This window comes from Dryas octopetala, chromosome 2 (genome assembly GCF_963921425.1).
Source record: "Dryas octopetala chromosome 2, drDryOcto1.1, whole genome shotgun sequence".
NCBI lineage: Eukaryota > Viridiplantae > Streptophyta > Magnoliopsida > Rosales > Rosaceae > Dryas > Dryas octopetala.
Window position 1 is genome coordinate 27,646,958 of NC_141367.1, and position 26,535 is coordinate 27,673,492.

At 36.9% G+C, this 26,535-nt stretch overlaps 4 protein-coding genes across 4 annotated transcripts; 3 read left to right on the top strand and 1 right to left on the bottom strand.

Moving 5' to 3' along the window:
* Window positions 1-2,269: 2,269 nt before the first annotated feature.
* On the top strand, window positions 2,270-6,717 carry LOC147295061 (TORTIFOLIA1-like protein 4). Its single transcript, XM_086232187.1, has 5 exons — window positions 2,270-3,312; window positions 3,459-3,564; window positions 3,903-4,489; window positions 5,052-5,569; window positions 6,260-6,717. The coding sequence occupies exons 1-5, from the start codon at window positions 2,482-2,484 to the stop codon at window positions 6,270-6,272; spliced, it is 2,055 nt and encodes a 684-aa protein (XP_086088313.1). The 5' UTR covers window positions 2,270-2,481; the 3' UTR covers window positions 6,273-6,717.
* Window positions 6,718-11,040: 4,323 nt separating this feature from the next.
* On the top strand, window positions 11,041-13,460 carry LOC147295062 (glycosyltransferase family protein (DUF23)). The gene has a single exon (XM_086232078.1). It carries the CDS (start codon window positions 11,477-11,479, stop codon window positions 13,286-13,288), a length of 1,812 nt encoding a protein of 603 aa, XP_086088204.1. The 5' UTR covers window positions 11,041-11,476; the 3' UTR covers window positions 13,289-13,460.
* A 443-nt stretch (window positions 13,461-13,903) lies between these two features.
* Window positions 13,904-17,081, bottom strand: CCB4 (cofactor assembly of complex C). The gene is made up of 8 exons (XM_086233112.1): window positions 16,748-17,081; window positions 16,532-16,631; window positions 16,377-16,453; window positions 15,995-16,179; window positions 15,805-15,875; window positions 15,491-15,574; window positions 14,742-14,896; window positions 13,904-14,258 (listed from the first exon to the last, which is right to left on the bottom strand). The coding sequence occupies exons 1-7, from the start codon at window positions 17,035-17,037 to the stop codon at window positions 14,801-14,803; spliced, it is 903 nt and encodes a 300-aa protein (XP_086089238.1). The 5' UTR covers window positions 17,038-17,081; the 3' UTR covers window positions 13,904-14,258; window positions 14,742-14,800.
* Window positions 17,082-22,571: 5,490 nt separating this feature from the next.
* Window positions 22,572-24,494, top strand: LOC147295064 (myb-like transcription factor family protein). The gene is made up of 3 exons (XM_086233059.1): window positions 22,572-23,019; window positions 23,101-23,312; window positions 23,475-24,494. Exons 1-3 carry the CDS (start codon window positions 22,731-22,733, stop codon window positions 23,973-23,975), a joined length of 1,002 nt encoding a protein of 333 aa, XP_086089185.1. The 5' UTR covers window positions 22,572-22,730; the 3' UTR covers window positions 23,976-24,494.
* Window positions 24,495-26,535: the final 2,041 nt, after the last annotated feature.

Consider the following 26,535-nt stretch of genomic DNA (forward strand, 5'->3'; position numbering starts at 1 on the left):
CTTGACCTGAGTGATAGGTATTTTTTTATTTTTATTCTTTTGTTTTATGTACTTAAGTCTAAGGTATTGGTATTTGTATTTATATATCTTAGTGTTATACTTGTATTGTGATGAATTTGTTATATTTTTATTAGATATGTATTTTTTTTAACCCAAAGTGGAGGCTTACTGTATTCATTTTTTTAATCTATATTATAGGTATATTATATGTATATTGAGTGTTTAATTTTTTTGTATTTAAGTGTTTATATGTTGATGTGAATTGGTAACTAATGTTTTTTGAATTTGATGCATGAATCATGAAATTTCATTAATAAAAATATTCAAAATTAGGAGTAATAAAGTGTTCAAATCATGGATTTTTATATTGCTCAAATTGGAAGAATGACATCTTTGGTAAATATCCACAAATTCATGCCTAAATCATTATCTGACGTGGAAAAAAAAAATCATCAAACACATTTATTTACCTACTAGGCCTTCTCTAAAATGGAGTATTGAAAATAATGATATATCTAAAAGACTCTTAATTTTATCTTAAAATCATTAAAAATTGCTCAGATTCTCAAGCTCCAATTATTCTGTAAGGTTGTTTCTAATTTATACGATAAAACAAATATTTATACAAATGAATTATATTAAACAGCTAGCAATTGCAACAAGAATTGGTTAAAAAGGGTCGATTTCATTTCACAGTGTGAAAATCCAAAACCATGGGTGCAATCTGATAAGTGAGTGATAACAACAGTACAGGCCGAAAACTGCCAAACCATTTGCATCAAAAATCAAAGAGGTCACATGAATTCTAACTTATTTTGTGTCACGTCCGTATCATCTATAATCATATGACTATATATTTACATTCCCTTCAAATTAGGGATATCATATATGAATATATGATATACTGTATGATATACATACCATTTTAGCTTTTTATTTTTTTAGTTTACTTTAATTTCCTCTATCTTAGTCAAACTCAGCCTCTTCATGCTTTTCATAATCTGATTCTTTTGAAACTTAAATCACGGGGGCTTCTTTATTCTTTTACACCAACTTGGGCTCTTTCTCACACCCCTTTCAAAAGTACAGATGCTGTAATTAATTGTGCTATATATGGCATGTACTATTATAATGGCCCTAGCTAGCTATTAGTTAGGGTTGGTAGCTAGGTAGGATGGAGAATGGGGGTCACAGCCACATCTGTGGGTCCCATCTAAATCAACTCTATTAACATCGTGATTCGCATAAACAGACACTCTTGCATAATCAACTATGTTGAGTTTATTCTTTCACAAGGAGATCAAATTAATAAAAAATAAAAAAAAAAGGAAAAATCAAACAGGGTAGTGGGTCATAAATCATAATCTACTGCAACAAGTAAATTTGAAGGCAGATCGAGAAGGAATCTAGATTTGGGGTCATAATCTCCAACCCAAAATATTTTGCTTTTGCTAGAAGAGAAGAGATACACCCACACCTACTCTCTAGTAGTAGCTAGATTTGGGTCATTGAATATCCAAGCTCAGAGTCACGTGAGTACCTTGTAAGTTTTAGAGCACTTTAACAATGTTTTCTCCTTTATCTCCTTCCTCTCGATCACATGCTATGCTAGCTCTCCACCACTTTCTGGCTGCAAGATTTACTACGTACGTACATACCTTGTTATATATAATAGTTTGTAATTATATATTTTAGGCTTTAGCCTCTAGCCTTTTACCAAATAAGGTTTCTTTTCTCTTTTCACAGACATAGATTCTCCTTCATGACGCATACAATTACATGTGGATATATATGTGTGATGTTTATTAAGTTATGGATAAGATGCGAGAGACAATGGAACATAGCCAACTATTCAGTTGGATCAAAATTAACATGCCCATGATCATAATTCATAATTCATAAGCTAGCTCACTCTCATTGGACGTTAGCAACGTGGCCTGCTAATACGTACTATTCCTTTTAATTTTGTTTCATATATAGCTTCTCTCATGTGCCATCTGAGTTCTATGACTTCTATCCATGTGCGTTGCCAATAAATATGAATATTATTCACTCAGCCGATCATTTGTATAAACCCCAATAATTCAACTGCCAATTATTACTCGTAGAAATTAATTCCCACTAATTATACAAAACAATTTTTAATTATTAATCATAAATGAATTATTCTCATTTTCCCGCGAAAAAAAGGAAAAAAAAAAAACCCTAGTAAATAAAATGTTGACTCATCAACTAGTAGTCCAGTCAGCACTCCTCCCTCTCTCAAACATTTAAAAGCCCCCATGGAAAGGTTGAGAGCGAGTCCAACCGAGACAGGGCCATAACTCCCCAACTCTGCCGCCAAATCAGTCTCGCACGCAACGCACCGCTTCAACCGCCTCCTCCCTACAACACCATCAATGGCAACAAACTAACAACTTTATTACTCCTTCTTCTTCTTCTTCTTCTTCATTTCATCAAACACGTGGCGCGCAGGCAGCAATGTCTGTGTCGAGGCGATCCTCATTCGGCAGCAGCCCACCGCAAGGCGCTGATTCCACTCTGGATCTGAAGCAGCGAGTGATAACCTGCCTGAACAAGCTCTCCGACCGCGACACTCTGGCCTTGGCCACCGCCGAGCTCGAGTCCATAGCCCGAAACCTCACCCACGACTCCTTCGCGCCTTTCCTCGCCTGCATTCACAACACCGACGCTTCGTCCAAGCCACCGGTGCGAAAACAATGCGTCTACCTCCTCATCCTATTGTCCAACTCCCACGGCGACGCGCTCGCTCCTTTTTTGTCCAAGATGATCTCCACCGTCCTCCGCCGTCTCCGCGACTCCGACTCCGCCGTTCGATCCGCTTGCGTGGACGCCGTCGCCGCCATGTCGTCCAAGATCACGAAGCCGCCGTTTTCGGCGTCGTTTTTGAAGCCGTTGATGGACGCGCTGGCGCTCGAGCAGGACTCCAACTCGCAGATCGGCTCGGCTCTCTGCCTGGCCGCGGCGATTGATGCGGCGGCGGACCCGGAGCCGGCGCAGCTGAGGAGGACCTTGGCGCGGCTGGGGAAGCTGGCGAAGAACGATGGCTTCAAAGCCAAGGCGGCGCTGCTGGTGCTTATTGGGAGCATTGTCGGTGCCGGCGGCGCGTCGAGCCGAGGCACGTTGGACTGGCTTGTGCCGTGCGTGGTGGAGTTCTTGAGCAGTGAGGACTGGGCCGTGAGGAAGAGCGCCGCTGAGGCGCTTGGGAGGGTTGCCTCGGAGGAGAGAGATTTGGCGTCACTGTATACAGCTTCGTGTTTGAATGCCTTGGAAAGTCGGAGATTTGATAAGGTATATTGGCTTTGCCTTCACCCCCATTGCGTTGTTTGGGACTCTGTTTGGTTGCTCAGAAAGGGTAGGAAAAAAGGGAAATGTGATTTCAATCCTATCAGACTTATCTGTAATTTTCCTGATTTTACAAATTCATTGATTAACAGGTGAAGGTAGTCCGGGAGACTATGAACCATACATTGGAGTTGTGGAAGGTTCTTACGGGTGATTACGAAGAGATTTCTGCGGCAGTTCAACCCAGATCCTCAATTGGTAAGGCTTTTGCTTTCTTTCATCTGATTAGGAATCTCTTATTTTAGAAACACCAAATTATAAAGGTTTATACATGTTAGTTAATTTGGTCAAACAGATTTATCACATGACAAAGCAAACAAAAAGGAAACAAGTGACTAAAGGAAAATATAGTTGAAGCTATTGTTTGAGTTACAAAATCGGTTACTTTGGTGTTAATTTGTCCAATTTGAGTAAAGCTATGTTGTGCTCTTGATTCTGCTATAACCTTTGAAGTTGAACAACTAGGGAACCTGTCTAATCTTCTGTGTGTCTCTCTTCTTTTTGTTTTGTTTTTTTTTTTTTTTCTATGGGGCCAGATAATGGGATTGGTCGATGCTTTCCTCCCATATCCAAAAGTTACAATGATGCTGGTTTTAGGACTCCTCAACCAAAGAAACCAGTCCCCACAAACAGGTCCCCTCCCTCGGATGATTCTTTGGTGACCACTGCCAAAAAGAGAAGTCCTCTAAGTACAAATGAGAGAAATTTGGACACTGCCATACCCTCTAAGCTGGACCACAAGAAACCCTCTGATTGGAAAATTGAAATTGCTATGCCAAACTCTCCCACTTCAAAGGTGGCTCATAAGGATGATAGTTTTAGGAGCGACTCTGGAGATCGGGAATGGGGAAAGAATGAGCACAACGGAAATGTCATGCCAGAAACTAAGCGTGTACTCTTCAGTAGAACCCGTGATGAAAAAGTAAACAAATTTGGTGGTTTGAGATCGGGGTCTCGTGTGGTTCCATTTCCTGATATTGAGAACTATGACTCGGATGTTGTAGTCAGCAATGCTGCAGAAGAAGTTTATGAGAGCCCCAAGGATGCTGAGGATCTGCTTCGGATCCGTGAACAACTTATTCAGATTGAAAATCAGCAATCCAGTCTATTAAACCTTCTCCAGGTATGTTTCTGATGATTGGTCACTTTTTCTCTCTTAACAGGAAATGCTAATTGCATCGAAAGACTATTGCTAAACCTGAGGCATCTCTTTTATTTTATTTTTTGAACTATTTTTTAGAGTGGGGTTGTTATTAATCAAAGTTACTGCCTTACTGAATTTGAATGATGCATTATGCCACTATCATTTCATGTTTTATTAATATGCTTCACGTACGTAAGGCTAGCCTTATGGTTTTCTGGTCTCTGCAAGATTAAACATTTGATAATGTTCATCGAGATAAAGCATGGGTATGTGTAGGCTTTGTTAGTTAATCTTACACTCTTACCATTTTTTTTTGTTATTATTGTTGGATGAAAGTTAGTCTTACCATTTATCTCCCAGTCTCTGCTTATTAGCTATTTAACTTTGTTAGTTTGTTTCGCCATTTTCAAAGTTTTATTCTGAAAAATCATATCCTGTTGCCTACTTAAGGTTTCATTTACAATATTTCCTTATTCATAATACACAATCTTAAAGAACATTCTGCTTTGCTGACCTAATCCCCCCTTTTACTTGTCTATAGAGATTTATTGGGAGCTCTCAGAACGGGTTGAATTCTCTTGAGACACGTGTACATGGCCTTGAGATGGCACTGGATGAAATATCATATGATTTGGCACTATCAAGTGGAAGGATTCCAAACTCTGAATCTGCAGATCAAAACACATGTTGCAAGCTGCCTGGTGCAGAATTCTTGAGTTCCAAGTTCTGGCATAGAGCAGAAGGCCGGTGTTCTACTCCAAGGTTCTCTTCTGGAACCGTTCCCTCAAACAATGTGGTGCCTAACATACCTGATACAGATACTAGTGCTGAATCTTGTATGTTTGGCCGCCAAAGATTTCAGCACCAAAGTATGGGTGCATTTATTGTTAACCCGGTGGCTGAAATTCACGGTTACTCAAGGGTGAATACAGGGCGCTATCCAGACAAAACACCAAAGAGCACAGTCCAAGATGCTGAGAGGGTTCAAGTTTGCAATGCTAGTGGGTTTGAGGGGGTTTCTCCAGTTACTTTTATAGCATCAAGGAACCAGAGCAGAAGGTAAGGGTATCTAGTTTTAGCACTACATAACGTGTTTGTGGTACTAGTTTTGTTATTTCATAATCTTCTTTGTCTGCCTATAATTAACTGATTGGTAGTTTCACTCTTTGTTGCATTTAAATGAGCTGTAGTTTTGCTTAAAATAATTCTTATGCGAATCTTTGTAATGGATCTTCAGGCATATCACATCTAAAAATGTACTTTTTGACATATCAATCCCCTAAGTCTTCTCTCTCAATTAATCACCACCCCTGGCCATAGAAATGTATGAAGCAGGTAATATATCTTGTAGTTTTCAGTTTTCACCTGCTTTGGTAACATTTTTCTGATTGCCTTTGAGATTAGAACAATTTCTGTTGACAAATAAACCCTGCAACTATTTAGTGTAGTGTGTTTTTGGTTATATTAGATTAAGGTTGTCGTTAGATGGAAATTGTTAAGTGCGAGGCAACCAGATGTATCATAAAGCCTGCACCCTTCCCATGCCCTGTCATCATATACAGCTCATTTGCAAATAAGAATAGGTTCTCAATGTCGCAGCTTCTTACTGGATTTCTCATTGCTTGATTTTTGCTTTTCTGTTTTTGCCACAATAATTTTTCTTCCTCAGCATAGTAATTTGCGCATTATCCTCAAAGATGGGGTTTTAAAATCAACTCCGTAATAAGTTTCATTTTTGTTTATGATCAGATCGTCTGCTTAGATAGAATTGAAGCCGAAGATGGTTCATGGATCAATTTCAGTTGAGAGACAAGCATCCATGCATCGTGGGTCATGGAAAGAGCCGAAGAGCGAAGACATAGTAAATTGAATCCAGTTGCGGATGAAGTCTCAAGTTCATATGTAGTGTAGTAGGTGAGCATAATTTATGAAAAGAAATTTGTAATTCAATGTAGGCATAAATGATGCACAGGAGGAGACAGGACTCAGGAGCATAGGGGCAGCTTTCAGATTTATATGCAATACAAGCAGAGTAGACGTCTTCTTTTCGTAGCACTAGCAATAGCATGTGTTCTATTTATGGAAAAAACTTACCTGCACTGCACCATTGCTGATTGCTGGTAACGAAGGTTAATCTGTACAGTATATTAGTATATGATGCTTATATTTTATTTATGGGAATAAATTAATAAATAAAAAATAAAGCATGGCACAAGGTCTTTTGGATGTCCATAAGAAGTGACAGGTGTGCAATTCATGTCTTGGTACAGCTGGCTGTAAATTAAACTAAATTGAAAAGGTCCAAAATATGGGTTATGGGGGGCCTGACAGACTGGGCTTAAAAACTATAGATCATGTAGCAAAGCATAATAGCCTAGCTTCCTGCTTTTTCAGCTCATTTAACAAAACCACATTGTTATACGGGAATCTGAGAATGCCCATACTCTTATGACTGTATTTGTCTGGTAAATTACTAAATCGAAATTAAATATTTCTTTACTTTATTCATCTAAAAGGGAAAAGAAGATAAATAAATGTTATCGTGGACTGTTTGATACCAAATGTCCCTCTCCCTCAACGTTGGGCTGAAGGGGAATAGCGATATATGCCTGCTTACTCAACTTACTGGTTGGGAAGGAAAGCATCCCTCTTTCCACATGCTGCCATGCCCCTTTAATCCTTTATCTTTGTGGAGGCAAAGCTTACGTCACCATCAACATACCATACAATCCAATATTTTACGCACCAATAATTCAGGTTTTATTACGTGTTAACTAAATGATGAGAAAAATATACACTAAAATTGTATACGAAGTTTCTATAAGAATGTCAAAGTGAATTTAAAGTTAAAATAAAATAAAGTTATCACAATAACATTCGATGGGTGTAACAGTGGACTTGTTGCATAACTCTATCTGACAGTACAAGAAAGTGAAACTGTGAAAGGGATCAAAGTGACCTCTTTTTGTATTTGAGTCAGAAAATAACCTAATCCGAATTCCAAAGGGACCAGAAGTTTGGGCTCTGCACAAGGGATGGTAGAAGCTTGGTCCTTTTTTGACCTACGACTTGGAAAGGCCACATACGGCGGTGGACCATGTGGAATTCACAAGTCCCATTATAATGCACATTATTCTAATTTTGTGATAACATTAACATGGTTGCAGTAGTGGACTGAATTTGAAACCTATTACTTGCTCTTGAACTGAATTATGTAAACCACTCTAACAGTAGTGATATATGATGTCAATAAATTAATTACTTTCAAAATCTTTTGCTTTTATAATAATTGAGGAAGACTTGTTCTTGGTATACCTAAAGAATATGCCCAAATGCCAAATGCCAAATGCCAAATGCATTCATCTCTTTAACACAAATTAATTATACGAAAAAATACCTAAAACTTTCCATCATTTTCAAAACTGTCCAAATCTATGAAGAACCCAAGCATTTTCCCAATTCTAATAGTATAAGTGGGGTGTATTGCATATGGATTTTAATAGGCTTTTGTGGAGTTTAAAAGTGATGTGGTATTCAATTAAGACTTTTAAAGACTTTTAAAAAGTTCGTAAAAGTCTATATGTATTCAATTAAGAATTTTAAAGAGTCTATACAAGTAATGTGGTATTCAATTAAGATTTTTAATAACTTTTAAAAAGTCTGTAAAAGTCTAGGTGTATTTAAAAAGTCATTAACTTTTTTGGAATTCATTTAATGAAGGATTTTAATAGACTTTGAAAGACTTTTATGTGTATTTCAAAGTCATTATAAATCCGACCACTCCCTGTGGATTTCTAAAGATTTCTATAGACTCTGTAGAATTCTGTAAAACTCTGTGAAAATCTATAAATTATGCAAAAATTTATCACTTAAAAAAAGTCTACAAAAGCCTATATAAATATATATACACTGCACCCCTCTAAAATTATAGATTTTGACCAAATACTATTCATTGTTCAGTGCAACCGAGGTCCTGTCTTTCTACATCTCGATCCGTATCTAATTGAATGCTAATGATAGCTCAAAGGAAAGTTCATTATGGAGTTGTGTCATGAATTAATAACCGTTCAATTATCATAAATTTCAAGCAGCATATGTCATCTTCCTTTGCAAATGGTTTTATTCACTATGTTCTCCCATTACTATCTTGAACTAGACCACAAAACCCATTAAATAAAACTTTAAATTGTTTCTTTTTTTTTTCTTTTCCTATTCAAGTTTTATTTTTTCTTGTAATCTCTTTCAGGCAAGAAAATATGTACCCAAAACGCATTTTACAGTCATTCTCTGTTGGTCTGCTAATTACTACGAGACTATGAGTGCTAGTTGACATTAATCAAATAGTGGGTCTTTATTCTTTACCAATAGCTTTGGATACTTGCAATATAATTATGTAAATATTTGAGAAGAATGAAGTTGCAAGAAAATGAACCAATGATTGAGAATGGTGGTCGCCTTATATCGTGGGGAGCACATGTTTTTTTTTTTTTTTTCTTAAAAAGTTTAAACACTCTAATTGAACAAAAAAGGGAGCACATGTTGTTGAAAGTTGAAACATAGGAAAGTATGCGGTTGAATTAATACGTGCTTTACACGGTATGCCTACAAGTCCTAAAACCAATATTTGGCCAGCTAATAGCTACATGCTCCTGTGGAATGAATGTCTCTACCAGCTCATTAGACAACGCATGGTCAATGTGGAAAGTATAAGACATTGTATGGATTAATCTAATCCCATGCTATAAACTCGGTTGGAGTAACTTACTACTTCATTCTTTTAAGTAAATAGAACAAACAGGAATCAGTGAAAATGTTGAGATTATCCTTGCATTATATTATGGTTTGGGAAATTGAAGAGGTCCTTGCGTCACATTCTTTGCATTATTAGGGGTGCTGCACCTTGAATTAGACCCTCCACATATGAAAACGAAAAGGGTATTATGGAAAATTTTGTGAAATTTATTTCTAACACCTAGAAAGCATCACAAGCAATAAAATCCACAAATGTCTTTCATAAACAGTAGGATATGATATATTTGCAAATTTATAGGCAGAGCTATCTTTGAAAGTAAAAGGAAATAATTCTCTCATGATTTCCAAATCACATTGAAGTCTGAAATATTGGTACAAGTAAAACACGTTTTATTTTTTTGGGGTTTTCTGCAAAATACCTTTACAACATCCTATGGAATTAAATTTCAATATTTTTTTTAAATTTTTTAATCTTCAAAATTTTCTCAAAATCTAAAATTTAATTTTTTGCTTGACATGAAGAGGAGAGCATTCATATGGAGAATTGTCAATATTTTATGGGGATGAGGCAGCCACTTGCTGCTTAAGCAGAGGAATAATTGGATAAGTGACTTGGTGACAAGTGGATGAAATTTAGTTGGTTGTCATCATTAAGGAAAAAATAAGTAAGAAAAATACAAAAGTGGTGATGAAGGCACATTATCTTGCCATTCTTTTATGTTCTGTGCACTAATGACAGAATCAAAAGTATAAAATATGGAGATTGGGCTGCTGGGTGTTGTCTCAAATGCCTTTGACTGGTTATTACTCTAGTGTCTCTATATGTGCATTGATCAGATTTTACCTTGAATCTTACATCAAGATTCTCTAGTTTACTGGATCACCATGACTCCTCTAGTCTCAGCCATGCATGCTTATAAAAAGTTCACCCGAATTTGAAGATAATAGAGATGATAATTTTCAACATGATCGACTTATTAAAATGTCTCAAGTTTAACACAAAATTAATAAATTATGATCGATATGACCACATAAATATTATGAACTATTAGCACAGACAAACATATCATGTTGAGGTTGTACACGAAACTTGATTATGAAACAATAAATATGTTTAATCGCTGTTAAATGAAAAAACAAGTATATTTTTTTTTAGAGTTAAATAAAAAAATAGTTCACGAATTTTATACTAATTTTTAATTTGGTTTATTAATAATAAAAAGTGTCAATTTGATCTACAAATTTTTCAAGTTGTACCAAAGTAGTACAAATATTAATTTTAATCTTAAAATTAACAGAATTGGTCACCGAATTGAAATGCCTCTAAAAATGTGGTTCCTTACTGTACACATGACCAGTTTTCGTTAAATTTTTTAATGGAAGTTAACGTTTATACTAGTTTGGTACAACTTGAAAAATTCATGAACCAAATTGACACTTTTTATAGTTAATAAACTAAATTAAAATTTATTGTAAAATTTATGGACCATTTTTGTATTTAATTTTTTTTTTTATATAACATTCATGGTACAGTATTAGAATAACAAGACTGAAGACTCTTTTTATTCTTTACTAGTATTTTGAGAAAAAAAAAATTGATATTATATATTTATATGTCATATTTATGAGATTATATGATTAATAGGCTGAATGACAAAAAACTTTGTATATATATAGATGCGACGCAAGGTCAATCTGATTCAGCATTCATGCGGAAAGTGAGGAGCAGTAATAATAAGAGAGAGAAGATGTACTTTCTGAGCAAGCTCCTCCAACTTCTGGGGTTTCGTATTGCTCACGCGATATAAAGCGCCAAAAAAATGAAACCCAGAAGCGTCCCACCTCAAATCCCAAATTTCAGCCATTAATTTTGGTCACCATTTCTCATTCTTAGCTGATTATCCCATTTCACCATCCTTGACAACAAAAAGCCTTAACTTTTAATTAACAACAACAGTGAAAGCATTAACTAATCAGCAGTTAAACCCCATCACCAGCGGCCACTTAAGGGCCTTAATTATTCAACACTCCATCACCAATAAACGCGTCTCTCTCTCTCTCTGGGCAGAGAGACCCATATATCGAAACCCCAACACAAGTTCACAAAATTCATAAACCCACAGTCGACCGCAGATCTGCTGCAGCTGACCACATACACATACTACGAACCCCACCCTCTTAATCTTATTCTTCTTTAACTTTCTATTTTTAGCAATGGACTCCTCGGAGCAACGCCGCAAGCGAAAGCGTAGCCGGTCCTACTCACAGGCCCACTACTACTTGTCGCCGAGACCTCTCTTTCTCTGCCTCTCCTTCTTCATCTTCCTCTTGTTCATATCCTCCGACCGCTTCCCATTCGCTCCGTCGTCGTTTCGGCCCGTCCTCACCGCCTCCACCACCACCCTCTCCCTCCTCTCCTCCACCGCCAGCAACTCCATTCTTGATTCTTTCACTAAAAAAAACGACAACAAACAATCGTCGTCTCTGCGAGTGCAAGATCGAATCTTGTTCCCCGATCACGTGCTTCTCATAGTCGCCAACCCGCTTCGCCAAACCGATCGATTGGAGTGCGTTTACCGAAAAATCTTCAATGGTTCGGATGAGGTTCTTGAACCGGGTTTTTCTTTTCGACCGGTCTTGTCCACGGACCGCTACGATGAGTTCCGGTCCATCGTCCGGTGCCCGCTCCTGCCCTCGATTCATCACTCGGCCATTGACTTACGTAGGCACGGCGATGAAGATTTGACGGCGGGGATTAATTCAACGGTGGCTCCGCCTTGGGACAAGGTGGTTTATGAGGCGGTTCTTGACGGAGACACGGCGGTTGTGTTCGTTAAGGGATTGAACCTCCGGCCCCACAAGAAATCGGATCCGACCCATCTCAAATGCCATTTCGGGTTGGGGAATTGGGAGAACGACCAAGGCTTTGTGCTCACAACCGAAGCTGTGACGGCCGCTCAGGAAGTTGTGCGGTGCTTGCTGCCCCGGACCATCCGAAACAACCCGGATAAGGCCCACGGAATTCGGGTCACTGTGGGTCATAACGTTGGCAATCCCAGAGCTCCAGTCCACGTCACTCTGCCTTCTGTGGCTACAATTTACAATTCCAAATCAAATGTGAAGGAGAAGAAGAAGAAGAAGAAGAAGCATGAGCTGTGTGTGTGTACAATGGTGTGGAACCAAGCACCAGCGATTCGAGAGTGGGTTATGTACCACGCATGGCTTGGAGTGGAGCGGTGGTTCATCTACGACAACAACAGCGATGATGGGATTGAGGACGTGGTTCAAGAGCTTGACTTGCAGGACTACAATGTGAGCAGGCAGAGCTGGCCATGGATCAAAACCCAAGAAGCAGGCTTTTCCCACTGCGCTTTGAGAGCCAGAGACGAATGCAATTGGGTTGGATTCTTCGACGTGGACGAGTTCTTCTACTTCCCGCGCGCATTCCGCCATCAGCGCCAAAATGATGATGGGATTCCGGGAGAGAATTCGCTTCGAAACCTGGTTTCGAATTTCTCGTCTTCGGCAACAATTGCAGAGCTGAGAACGGATTGCCATAGCTTCGGGCCATCCGGGCTGAGCTCACACCCCCCACAGGGGGTGACTGTAGGGTACACTTGCAGGCTGCAGAGCCCCGAGCGGCACAAGTCCATCGTCCGCTCGGAGTTGCTTGATGTGACCCTGCTCAATGTGGTGCACCACTTCAGATTGAGAGAGGGGTTCAGGCACCTGAATGTGCCTGAAGGGATTGCTGTCATAAACCATTACAAGTATCAGGTTTGGGAGACCTTCAGGGCCAAGTTTTACAGAAGGGTCGCTACCTATGTCGTTGATTGGCAGGAGGATCAAAATCAAGGGTCAAAGGACAGAGCACCTGGGCTGGGGACTGAGGCCATTGAACCACCCAATTGGCGGCTGCGCTTCTGTGAGGTTTGGGACACTGGCCTTAAAGACTTTCTTTTGGCTTACTTTGCTGATCCTGCAACTGGGTCACTGCCATGGGACAAGACCTCTCTTCTTCGGTGACACATGCAGAGCATGTATAACAACAGGCTAAATCACACTTGACACATTTTTTTCATCATATTTTTTTGCCATTTGGTATCTGATTATATTTCTTTCACACATGTATTGAATTAATTACAGGATTCTTACAGTGTAAATTTGTCACACAATGAAATGAATTTTTCTTTTTCTATTTGGTCCTATACTCCTATGCTTGTAGAATGCATACAAATTCATTTTCTTAGTTAAACCAATGAATTATAGATGCTTTTCTCCTTTTCGATGTGCTACTCTAATCATGTGTGTTCTTGTGATTTAAGCAAATGGAATTGAGGTAACATTAAGTCCGTTCTGTGGAAACCTTCACGAACAATCGTTGGTTTTTATGGAATTACCAAATGATTTTATTAAACATAAAACGAAATATTTAAAAAAATTACACCACAGATAATACACATTGATTAGTTCAGTGATGGACAAAGAAAACAGGTTTTGCAGCGAGCATGAAGGCACAACTAATCTAATACAAGCTTCACATGTATAATGAGAAACCCTGTTTGCAGTACATATAAATCCTTTGCCTCAAAGTATTTCTTATTCATTAGTAAGCTAGGTTGCAACATTTAGCTAGCTTAGTTAAACCACAGCCACAACCACATCTTGGCCAATGGAACACTTTTACTAGAGAATTGAGCAACATTATGTGCACTAACAATACAAGCGTGGTTCTTGATTAATTTAAGAATTAGAATGTCTAAAATACTAATGTTTCCCCTTTGGTACAGAACTTCCAGGAAGCATCTCTGAAGAATCCGTTTTAAGCGCCTGACCCATTTATATAAGACAGATTATGTACATAATTATACATTAGGGACAAGAACATTATAGATCAGTTGTTGCAGTGGAATTGCCTGGCACCAGAATACAATCTCAATTATTGCCAGCTTGCCATTCTTCGTTCTTTATGATAAAGCTGTTGCTTGAGAGGAACCTAAGAATAAAGAATTGGATGAATGAATAATAAACTAAATAACCTCAACAGAGAGATTATCAAAAACAAACACACACACACAACAGAGAGAGAGAGAGAGAGAGAGAGAGAGAGAGAGAGAGAGAGAGAGAGATTTTCTCTACTCAAAAGTAAAGTGAAAAAGTGACTACAAATATATTACTCTTAAAGCAGGACATGAAAAAATCCAAACCAACTGGTGTTAGAATCTGATGCTTCAACTACTAGAATGAGTAAGCATCAGAGCAGCTAACACCACACTTTTGAAACAAAGGTGCATTTGGGCATCAGTACTTTGTGTGAAATTATGAAGTCCTCCTGTTTGGTTATTTCAGAACATTCGATTGATTTCCATCCCATTAGCAGTGATGTTAAACTACACCATAAACATTGTGTCCATATATAAGGTTATTGTTTGAAACTATTTTAAGCTAAGATGCAGTAGAAAACAAAATGAAAAGTTACCTGGCTTAAGTCTACAACCATTGCAATGCAAGGATGATATCAACAACCTTCACAGTTAATTACTTGAGAACTGGATCTTGCACAGCCAATGGGAAGTCATTCACACATTTTGCTAGAGTAGCATCCAGCTTCTCTCCAATTAATGAAATCCATGCCTGTAAGCATTTCAATGTTTACTGTAACAACTACAGGAAAAATAGAGAAACACATAAAACAAATACATATGAAATAATTTTGATTAACTAGCCACTAGTTAGATGTTTTTCATTCAGAAGAATGTAGATTTAGTGGTATTACACTATGAAAAGTATAAAGACAGGACAATTATGCTTACAAATTTTTACATGTGCAGATATAATAGGGCCCGTAGAGATGGATATACATGCAGACTGCTAAGAAATATATGATGTTGGACTAAAGTCTGATAAATGACACAGGATTGCATGATTTTTTTCCAAGTAGTCCCTAACTTTAGGATCTAAGGTACGAAGTAAGCAAGGACCACTTCATTTTTGTATGCTTAATCAAAACTTCAAAGATATAGCATACTAATTTCTCAAGGGCTATGGTGTCCCCTATCAAGCATATGACCATTGACTGTACTACTGTAGTATACGGCAAATAATGAGATATAACATTCCACACACAAGAGAAGAAGGGGGGGGTGGGTAAGTATATACAGCCACACAATCTCACTCTCTTTAATTTATAGATGACATAAGTCTAAATTTCAAAGTAAAAAAGGACACCTGATCAGAATTTGTGAATCCTCTAACTGTATCACCACCAATTATTGCAATTCCTTTGTCTCCCAGTGGCTGCAAGATTACTGCCTGGAAAAGTTGGAAATCACGTTACCAATCAATAATTGCAGATATACAAAGTCAATTTTAAAGTATAGAATTCAAGAAACCAAGAAAAATATCTTTCTAGTTTGTTGTGCACATCAGGTTACTGTCTAAGTGTGCATATTGCTAATGAATGAATCAACTGGAGGACCAAAACACATTACTTGAACAAATTTACCCAACGTAGAGTTGAAAATCTAAGAAGAAAATTAAACCTGTGTAGTTGAAGGCAGAAATGGAAGCTCAGATTTCCCAGGATAAAGAGATAGGTTGGCCAAATAGCTCTCTGAAATAACAGGTGGTCTTAAGATTATCAAACATTTGGTGGAAATCTTGTATAGGTTGTGGCATGGTAAAGAGTTGACAACTTCAACAGATAAGATGCAGTCCTTGGCAAGTACTTACGAACTCCTGATTTCATAGCACCTAGATAGAGTGATCCTTGCATCAGTTTATCAGCATCCACAGCTACAGCCTGGCCATCAACATCGGAAGATTCGGCTGCAAAACCAATCTGAAGGATACATCTGCCATCATAAACTATAACAAGAGACTGGCAGCATGTAACATCTGAAAGAGATTCCCATGCCCTGAGAATATGTAATGAAAAGCAACAATTAACCACCCAACTCAAATTAAACAAACTAAACGATTTCTCAATCCACTGATCGCTACAAACTATAAACTACATGCTTTGAATTGAACATACAGGAATTTCGGGTACACATTATTTACTAATTGCAATTTGATCAACATTGCTATGTGACATGTGTTAATAATGAATTACCACAATAGCTCAGAAACTAGAGTGTTAGGGAGATGCTGTGAATACATCCTCTGGCATTTGACCCCTTCAGGATTCACCTGAAATTAAATGGTGAAAAATAAATAAGGCAATACAAGTAATTTGAAAAAATGGAACCAATGAGCTCAATTTCTCACCTTAGATATAGATTTTGGCCTGATTGACAGCCATACCAGACCTGCTAGGATGTTGGTCACAGCCAATCCCAGCGTCAACAAATCAGCTCTAGATTGTGAACTACAAGTTAAACATAATTTCAGATAAATATTTAACTTCAACATACAAGTTAAACATAATTATCAAAATGCTGAAAATGATGTTAATTAAGCAAAGAGGATTAGGCTAAGTGTTACCTGCTGGCGTCGGCCACAAGAGCAATGTCCGAAGCGGTGCGGTTAAAGAGAACGGCCAAGAGGGAGGCGCCTCCGGCATATATCGGCAAGGCCCGAACGACGTCGTCGTTGTTTGAGACCCAATCGGCCACCCAATTCCGCTTTGGCTTAGGGCCTCCGTAACGACGACTATCTGAATTTGAAGCCCTGATGATGATGCGCGGGAAAGTGGGGCCAAGACGACGTCGGAGAGGGCGTTTTGGGGTACATGGAATGGGACTGCGGAGAAGGCTTCCCGCTCCCGCTTCCATTGATAATTATAGAATATAGGGAAAAAAAAAAAGAAAAAAGAAGGGCGTTGATTTTTTGATTGGATACGGTCTGTCGTTTTCTTGAATTTGCTATCCAAGACCAAGGGTATACGGGCTGATCTAACTCGTCGGGAGCATGGGCCGGCCCATGGGGCTGGGACATTTTTACAGGCCCTAATTATTCGGTAGTTTTTGTCTCCATGCAGCTTGGGTGTAGCACTCTAGTCTATATAGTATGTTGAAGGAGACACATTGGCATATTACATCTCCATAAATGCAAATTCAGAGCCAGACTCCCAAGTGGATCAACTGTTTTGGTCAAAGTTAATGATCTGGGGTCGGCCGTCTGAATTTGGGGACATAAGAACAAGACAAAAAAATTAGGTCCAAGATGACTTACAAACTTACAATCTCTCCCATTATTAAACCTAAAAAATTTAAAATGTCAGAAAATATCACTTATTACGAGTGTATATTTTTTATAGTCCATTTTTCAATCCCATCTTGTATCAAATATAAATACAATTAAGTGTATAACTTTATACATATATTTTTAAAAAAATTAGGATTAAATACTAAATTTTAATAATTTTTTAGTATAACATGAAGACTATATAATATTTCAATTGAATTACCAAATTTAAATGCAGTTTTTTAGATTATGTCACAAATATATTTGCCCATTTGATTTGAGTATTTTTCATTTGACATTTTTGTTCTTTGGCCTACATGTGATGGGTGTTAGTTAAAATTTTTAAGGTTTTGACAAAATTGCTCTTGAGACTTTTATATTATCTTGAAAATTTGTCAATGTAGTCTCAACTTCACATTTAGTTGTGACTGTACGACAGTCACATTTAAGTTGTGAGACAGTCATAGTTAAGTTTTGACTTAATTGAATTTTTTTTAGAAAAATTATACTACAATATAGTATAAATAGAGGTCAAAACAATACTTTTACTCAAAATAATATATAGTATAGTCGTGTGAATTGCCTCTTTCAATTTACCAAGACAGTCACAGTTAAGTTGTGACTGGATTGATTTTTTTTTAATACAATATAATATAAATTAATGTAATATTTGTGATGTAATATTATTTTTATTTTTTTATTGTAGTGACATGTGATGTAATATTTGTAAATTCTAATATCTTTTACTTTATTATTTTGTTTGACTTTTCAACTAGTACATAATCTACAATACTATTTAATTTTGATATATAAACTAAAAAGTTATTGAAATTTAATAGTTAAAATCAATGGACCTTATTTTTTTTTTGTTTATTTGCATCAATATCCCTTGAAAAATACATTTGTTCTCACTTTATTCCCTTAAACTTAAAACATAACACTTTGCCACATGAATTTTCATTTTTCTTATAAATTTTCCAATTCCACCTAGTCTTTTAACTCTTTCGTTATAAATGTTGATGTAGTGATAAATTTGACTTGTAGGCACTACATTACTTTTTTTAAGGAAGAATTAATGAACTAGACGTAATTTGATCAACAATTTGTAACAAAAATGAAAATTCAAGTGATAAAATGATATAATGTAAATTTGAGAAATTAAATTGAGAAAAAGTGCATATTTCAGGAAGTATAAGTGTGAATAAGGCTGTTTTTTTTTTTTTTTTTTTTTTTTGTGGGCCAGAAACTGTATACGTACATCGGTACATGTGTTTTGGGTTGGCTTTAAAAGGCATTTATCGTATATTGTTGTTAACCAATCTGAGGACATATCGTGTCTTATCCGGATACGATAACAAACACCAATCAATTCATTGAATGGGCAACGATTCTGCGTTAAAGTCATCTACTTATCCCAACGTGGATATTTTATATGATGTGCAGTGAAGTGAACCTAGTGGTTGTCTGTAATAATGACTATTGCTTACCCTACAGCCTACAGCAGTACTATTCTCAGTTATTGCTTCAGTACCATAAACAACCCATTATGATCTCCCACGTGATTAAGTATAATTTAGAATTAGAGGAAATTATAGATTTGGTCCACTTATTTTATATCTAGTTCAATTTTGGTCAACGATCTTTTTTAAGTTCTGTTTTGGTCCACTAATTGTTTCATTTGTTCAATAAAGGTCCAGATTTGTGACTTTAAATCTTTTGGGTTGTGTTTTCTTCAATTATAATTGAAGTATAAGTTATATTTCACCATTTTTTAGTCATAAAAACAAATTTGGAGTATTATAATCTAAGAGAATTGAGATTTGGTGAAATTTGAAAAATTGGCAGTTTTGAGTACCTTACTTTAGGGTCAATTATCTTGAGTTTTAGAACTCCAATTTGAATGATCTTTATATGGTTGTAAAGAAGAAATGCATAGCTTTAAAACAAGTATATATTTGCTGAATTTGGGTGAGATTTGATAGGGTAAAAAGCAGGCCAAATTTGAGAAATCAAATCTGGACCTTTATTGAACAAGTGAAACAATTAGTGGACCAAAACATAACTTAAAAAAGATTGTGGACCAAAATTGAACTAGGTATAAAATAACTGAACTAAATCTGTAAGAATAAAAAACAATTATTAGGAAGTTAGTTTAGACTTAGGAGGGCCAACTCCTAGAGTCATGGAGATATTATAGCTGCCTGTTTCTTGCTTAGCGTATTGCTAATGTCTCTTATCGGAGATCAAAGCGCAGCGCGCTACCCATTTTTATTCCATCACGTGATGTACGTGGTACGTGGAAACAAGGTTTTTCATGTGAAAGGAGATTTTTTATGTCAACGTACTGATGTCAACAGATTGGACGGTGGGAGATGTGTTTAAATAATACTATTGTAGCAAATATTTTTTTTCTTTCCACCCTTTTTTTTGTTTTATTTGTGTGTCTTATTTAATCGGATTTTTTAATATTTTCAATGAAGCCCTAAACAACTAACTAAGGTATGAGGAGGAAGATGTTGGGAATCAAACTCATACGATAGATGTGGGGTAAATGTAAGTGTTCTACAATTGGAGTTACAAGCATGATACAAATGAACATGAAATTTGAAGGTTACTGAAACAATGATGATATGTTTTTTAACAAGGATTTTAAAGCAAAATCCATAAAACTGAAAATTCGTGAAACTATAACAAGGAAATGTGTGAACGAGGCTACTAAAAATCGCTAATCGTTGAAACAACTGTCTATAGTTGGAACCATTATGTTTGGCTTGCTCATCTAATTAAAGAAGACGAACAATATTTATTAAGTTTCAATAAAGGTGTTTTTGTGGTTTGGAATAGTTTTTTCCCTTAAAAAAATAAATATATAATAATCCGAAATTTTAGAAATGTAAAGGTCTTGATAAATAAATTATATATTAATCTTTTTAATGATAATTGAAGCTATAGTTTTTTGGTTTTTTTTAGAAAGGATGTACTTTATTATCAACATAGAATACATCATATAACCAGGAAAGGTCGAATCAAAGCTATATTTATTAGAGTGATCCTACTTCAAAAATCATAAAGAGCCTTTTTAGAAATGAAATCAAATAGTTAGTACTACTACATGTAATAATCTGATTGATCTAGGACAAGTGGACAACAAGCAATTAAGTAACAGTTGGATGAGAAATTGAAAAAGAATGAAACATTAGCCGCCACTACTTTGTGTTAGACCTGTTGGTGGTACCAAGTTGCCTTAACTTAACTCCGTACTCACCGATTCACTGCATGTGACTACAGAAATTAGATTGCATAAGAAAACAAAGTGCGGACAGAAAACACATTACACAGTTACACACCCAAGAAAAATTCAATCTAGATGGATCAAAAGTAATGAACAAACAAATGCTTTGAAATCAGCTCAACAAGTGAGGAACACGTGCTTCCAAAGAGCAACTATAAACTCACACGACCTCTGCTGATCTACAACACGGCCCAAGTGCTCACAGTCACAGCCTCCAACAGCCACGTGGCAACAAAGGAGTGTCAGTGAGAGTTTATGGTCGAGAAGCTCTGTTGCTTTAGAAGTCTTATTGATAAAAAAACGAAAATAAAAAGGACAAAGAAAAGGATTCCATCAAACTATCGAAAGAAAAAAGAGGAAAGCAAAAGGCATCCATCCACAGGAGGGTCCAGAGCCACATACAAAGGTTGAGGTAAAGAGAAGGTGTGTATGTGTAGGTGGTGATGGGTGGGCCCCTGTTTTTACTTACCATCCACACCCACATCCACCACGAGCCATTTAATTAACGTACGTGAAGCATTGAGACAGACAACCACATCTTTTCTCAAAGAGCCACCGAATATGCCGACTTGACGGTGCACAACACACTTTGCTCCTCCACCGTCGCTTTTTTTTTTTTTTTAAATAAGTTTTCAATTTTTTTATATGTTAAATTATTGGTATAAAAACCTCTACCATAGTTTTTATTGACAAGCAGACACTTCTGAATTCTGATGACCAATAATGCTTACCAATTGTAGCAAGGATAATTTAAAATTAGAGCACACAATTTGAATAACATGGCAACTAAAGTATAATAAGAAGACCACATACTTTCTTAATTAAAATATACAAAAATGGGCTAATATTTTAATATAATGAAAAATACCCTAGTTATTACTTATTAGATGGTTCAACTTATAAATTAAAAAATTTTTATTATAAAATATTGCGCTATCTATACTTCTCTAGAAGCTTTGCTAACCTTCTTTCATAAAGTAAATATAACACTACTCCTGTGACAAATTATTTGCACTACCTAAATGTGCGAAAGAATACAAATAGAGAGTCCATAAATTGCTGAAATATTTTATAATGCATAATTTATTTTTTTTTTCAGGAGGAAGAGAGGGGAATTGAATTTGGATGTAAAAGGGCAAATTCAACGGTCCTTCTAACTGAACTACCCACCAACTGCTTATAATATTTAAATTAAAGACACAAAATAATATTATGTTACCATAGAATACACCATTTATGTTATCATATTGTGTCAATCATGATTACATATTTATATATGATTTTACATGATAAATTTTTTAATTGTTAATACGCTCGCAATATAATATGTGAGATTATTGTTCAATAAGATAATAATTAATTGTCAAAAATATATAACATACCTCCCAATCATTAGTATTTTAGATATAATCTCAAATCCAATAGGCACTTGACAGTTATATGCACTATATATAGTAATATAGGACAGAATCAATTAAAGTCCCAACCTAAAATTAAAACCACTACCAACCCATCCAACAAGTGGAGGCAGTATGATCTGCCATCCAACGGTGGAGATAATTTTAATCATGGATGGCAGAGGCACAGAGGATGAATCTCATCCAGGGGTTATTACAATGACACAGAGGCTTGGTTGCATCGACAACGTGTAGCCAAATTCAATGGTTCTGATTGACGAAATTTAGATCGGAGTCGCCAAAAGTGGGCGATGAGGACATTAATATGATGCTCTTGCGAAGCACTGTAACATGTCCTGGAGTTGTGTGGTCCATGTTCGTACAGATATAGCATAAAGCCATAAGCACAAGCACAAACAAACCCTAGAATACAGCTAGCTAACTCTAACTCGCTGCTATATATCAGCCAAAGCATCCCTCATTTTTCTCTTTCATTCCACAAACCAATTTCCCATCTTTTCTCTCAGACGTTCTCTAATATTGCATGTCTTATTAAAACTTCTTTAGTACGACGTCGTAGAAGACCATCGTCATGTCTCGCACGTGCTCTCAGTGTGGGAACAACGGCCACAACTCGCGCACATGCACGGAGGCGAGCGGTGGAGGCGGTAGTGGCGCCGCCTCGGCAGAGACCAACGGCATCATGCTATTCGGCGTGAGAGTGACGGAGCAGCAGCTGGGAAACGCCTTCAGGAAGAGCGCCAGCATGCACAATCTCTCCCAGTACGAGCAGCCTCTGCCGGCCGACTCCAACCCTGACGCCGGCTACGCCTCCGACGACGTCGTCCACGCCTCTGGCCACCGCCGCGAGCGCAAGAGAGGTACGCACATGTTTGGTCTCAGGTCTTTTATATATTTTTCTTTTTTAATTTACTGATTGGATTTTTGATTGATTCATTAAGGTGTTGCGTGGACGGAGGAGGAGCACAGGCTGTTCCTCTTGGGTTTGCAGAAGGTCGGGAAGGGAGATTGGAGAGGGATTTCTAGAAACTTCGTGAAGACTCGGACGCCGACTCAGGTGGCGAGTCATGCTCAGAAGTACTTCCTCAGGCGCAACAACCATAACCGAAGACGCCGCAGATCTAGTCTCTTCGACATCACCACCGATACTCCCGTATGCATTAAATTAATTAATTAATGCCTTAATTTGTGTCAATTTTTTTTTGTTATATCGGAAGTAAACCTAATCCTAATTCTTATCCACTCACCCTCACCCGAGCTAACCAAAGGGTTATCATAATTAATAATTAATTATTGCCTTTTAATTAATTTGCAGTCCATGAATTCATCATTAATGGAAGAAGATCTAGGCCTGCACCAAGAAACTGCATCATCACTAGCAGCAGTACCATATCCACCACAGCCACAGCCTCCATTGGGTGGCAATATTCTCGGAGGCTTTTCGGTGTCGAATTTTCCAATGGCGTTGTCGCCGGTGGTCCTACCTGTCTCCGGCGAGAGCTCGATGGAAAGTTTGACTTTAGGACCCAAGACACCAAACCCTCAGCTGCAGGCGAAAAGCACTACGCCAACGTCGACGAAGCTGGTCCGTCCGATTCCGCTTCATCCGGTCCCTCCATCTTCGAAAATGGCTGACCTCAATTTGAACAACAAGTATTCTTCTTCACCCACCCGAGTCGACCCGTTGCCTTTGTCGCTGAAGCTCTCTACGACGTCGTCGCAACCGGACGAGCAGCAGTCGCCGACGCCGACGTCTCACTCGTCAGCGTTTCAGGGAATGTCCAGTGGGTCTGATAGCATCATTAGTGTTGCTTGAACTATTTAATTTGATCATCATCATCATCACGTGTATTATACGTACGGCTAGCTAGCATCGATCGTGAGATGATGGGAGATTGGAAATTGATTAATGGGCCCGATTAGATCGATAAGATAAAATTAATATTCGATTATTATTAATTAGAGAAATGAATTTAATTATTAGTAGTAGGCTATGTAACTAGGGGATTAATTCCTTTCTTTAAATTTGTACAGGTTTAATTAAGCTAGAAAGGACTATTAGGACAAGATGGGTTCAGTCGTTCAGTCGTTCAGTCGTTCTCGTTTTTCTGTGTTGTGGACTTGTGGGAATTCTTGTTTAATTTGTCTGGTTCCTTTTGGGTGGAATGATAAAGAGCACAAGGTGCGCACTGTTATTTTGGTCTCTGCTGTGCTGGACAGCCTGGACCTATATATGCAACTTCAACTAGCTAGCAAAAATGTCTGAATATTCCATCTCTTTATGTAACTCATAAATTCATAATATATATAAATATATAATTTGTTTGCTTTTTTATTTTTCAGATGAATTAAATAGGTAGTTTTGATCATCACTCTTAAAAAACAAAGCCAACAAAAAAACCTAGCACCAAAAATCTTTCATGTCCAACAATTAATGATTCCGTCTATATATATTAATTAATGACAAGTGGGTGTCACTTATTAGAGATGTACGTATTATAACAAATTAAATTAAGGTTGAATCTTGTTACATTATAAAATTCAATTAATTAATGAGCAAATGCATAACAAATAGGCGTCCACTATCTATTGGTGTTTTCTTGCAAATTCTTAGATGATTTGTATATTAATTATCTTTCCAGTTTAAATATACTAAGCATTATTCTCCAAGAAGAGCAATGTTATATGTACTACAATTAAGTGTACAAGATCGTGATACATTTAATCTAGTAATTGATGTGGCAAAGCACACACCGATCGAATCTATATATGGAGTTGAGGAGACATAGAACGCATATTCACAAATAGAAAGTTGGTTGCGGCATAATTTTATAAACAAAATGGAGTAAAGAGTTGTTGTCCACCGACCTAATTCATCTTTATTTCACTCTGGTACATGCATTTGCATGCCAACAGATTAATTAATTTTACGTACATTGTACTGGAGGAGGCATTAATTTATTTATAAAATCTGGCTTGGTAATTAGCTTAATTATTAGATGATGATGGTTAATTAGTCAGTAGAAATTTTACATGGCTACACCAGATTGATCGAGTCAATGGGTAATTTCGGATTGGGTGGGTCGATCTGTATTTGGAGGGAAATGAAGTGCAGGGCAATATTTTCTGGATTTTGGCCTGCAGACACCACAATTTTTTTTTTTTTTTTTTTTCTGAGTGTATACACTTTATATATTAATGTCTTTCATCATATAATCTAATTATGTCATGAGAGATATACAGAAACAAATATATACATCTATATATTCAGTCATTCAGAGAAATATACACATACAAAAAATTTTATACACCCATATGGCTGTAAAGGAGTGCCTCGTATATAAAAAGTCCTCAATGGGGAAGCTAGGCAAGCATCACTACAAGAAAACTTGGCAAATGCCACTTCATTTTGCAACTAGCTAGATTTGTTTAAGTGACAATTGCTTATTTGGATACTCACCAATTACATTTTCATGGTTCACCATATTAAGCCACAATATTTTAGTGGTTGATGGGCCACTCTTATTAAATGGGCTTGCCAAAAGTGTGGTTTAACCTATAAAGCAGTTATACTGGGCTTTGGTTATAAATTGATTATTAATTTTATTTTTATTTTGATTTGGAGGTGCTGCTTTGCTCAATTCATTTAACAATTCAGTACTTAGTTTGGGATTCTAATCGATCAAACTAATAATAAAAAATCAATGCACCAGAATCTTCATTTCTCCTAAGTTCAAATTTCATCCTACGTATGAAGAACTCATCTCGATCATGTTATCTATGTTGCAGGGTATCTAGTTAGTTTTATGTCAAAAGTTGTAGTAGTTGTTTATCCCAGTAAGTGTGAGGCTTGGGAACTCCCAGGTAGTTTAAGTTTCAGATATATACGTGTTTTTGTATTTTTTATGTTTGTCTTCTTCCTCTATCATCTTATTAATTTTCATTGAATGTACGTGTTTAATTAGTTGGAATGTTGACGTAGTTAACTAGTCCTTTATGATTCTAAAGTACCATTCTTATTGGAGTTTGTTCCTTTTCTTATATTTTTTGCTCTGTGAATTGTAGGATGTAGATTTAGAAGGCAGCGAGCTAGGAAGACAACGGGATTTAATTAGTGCTCTAATTTCGGTGAGTTTGTGACAGTTTTAGTGTACATTGGATTTTTGTTTTTCTCTGTATGCATTGGATATATCTTTATGATTTTGGAAATGTGGGGTTCTCCCTTTAGGAGGGAGTTCATAGGTCTAGATGCCTGGATGGTGCTGTAATTTGATGTAAGCTGCAACATTAATTAATTTGATGAGTATTGTAATATTTCGCACTGAGGTTTATCGATCTAATGCAAGATGATTTCACTACTACCATTTTTATGGAGC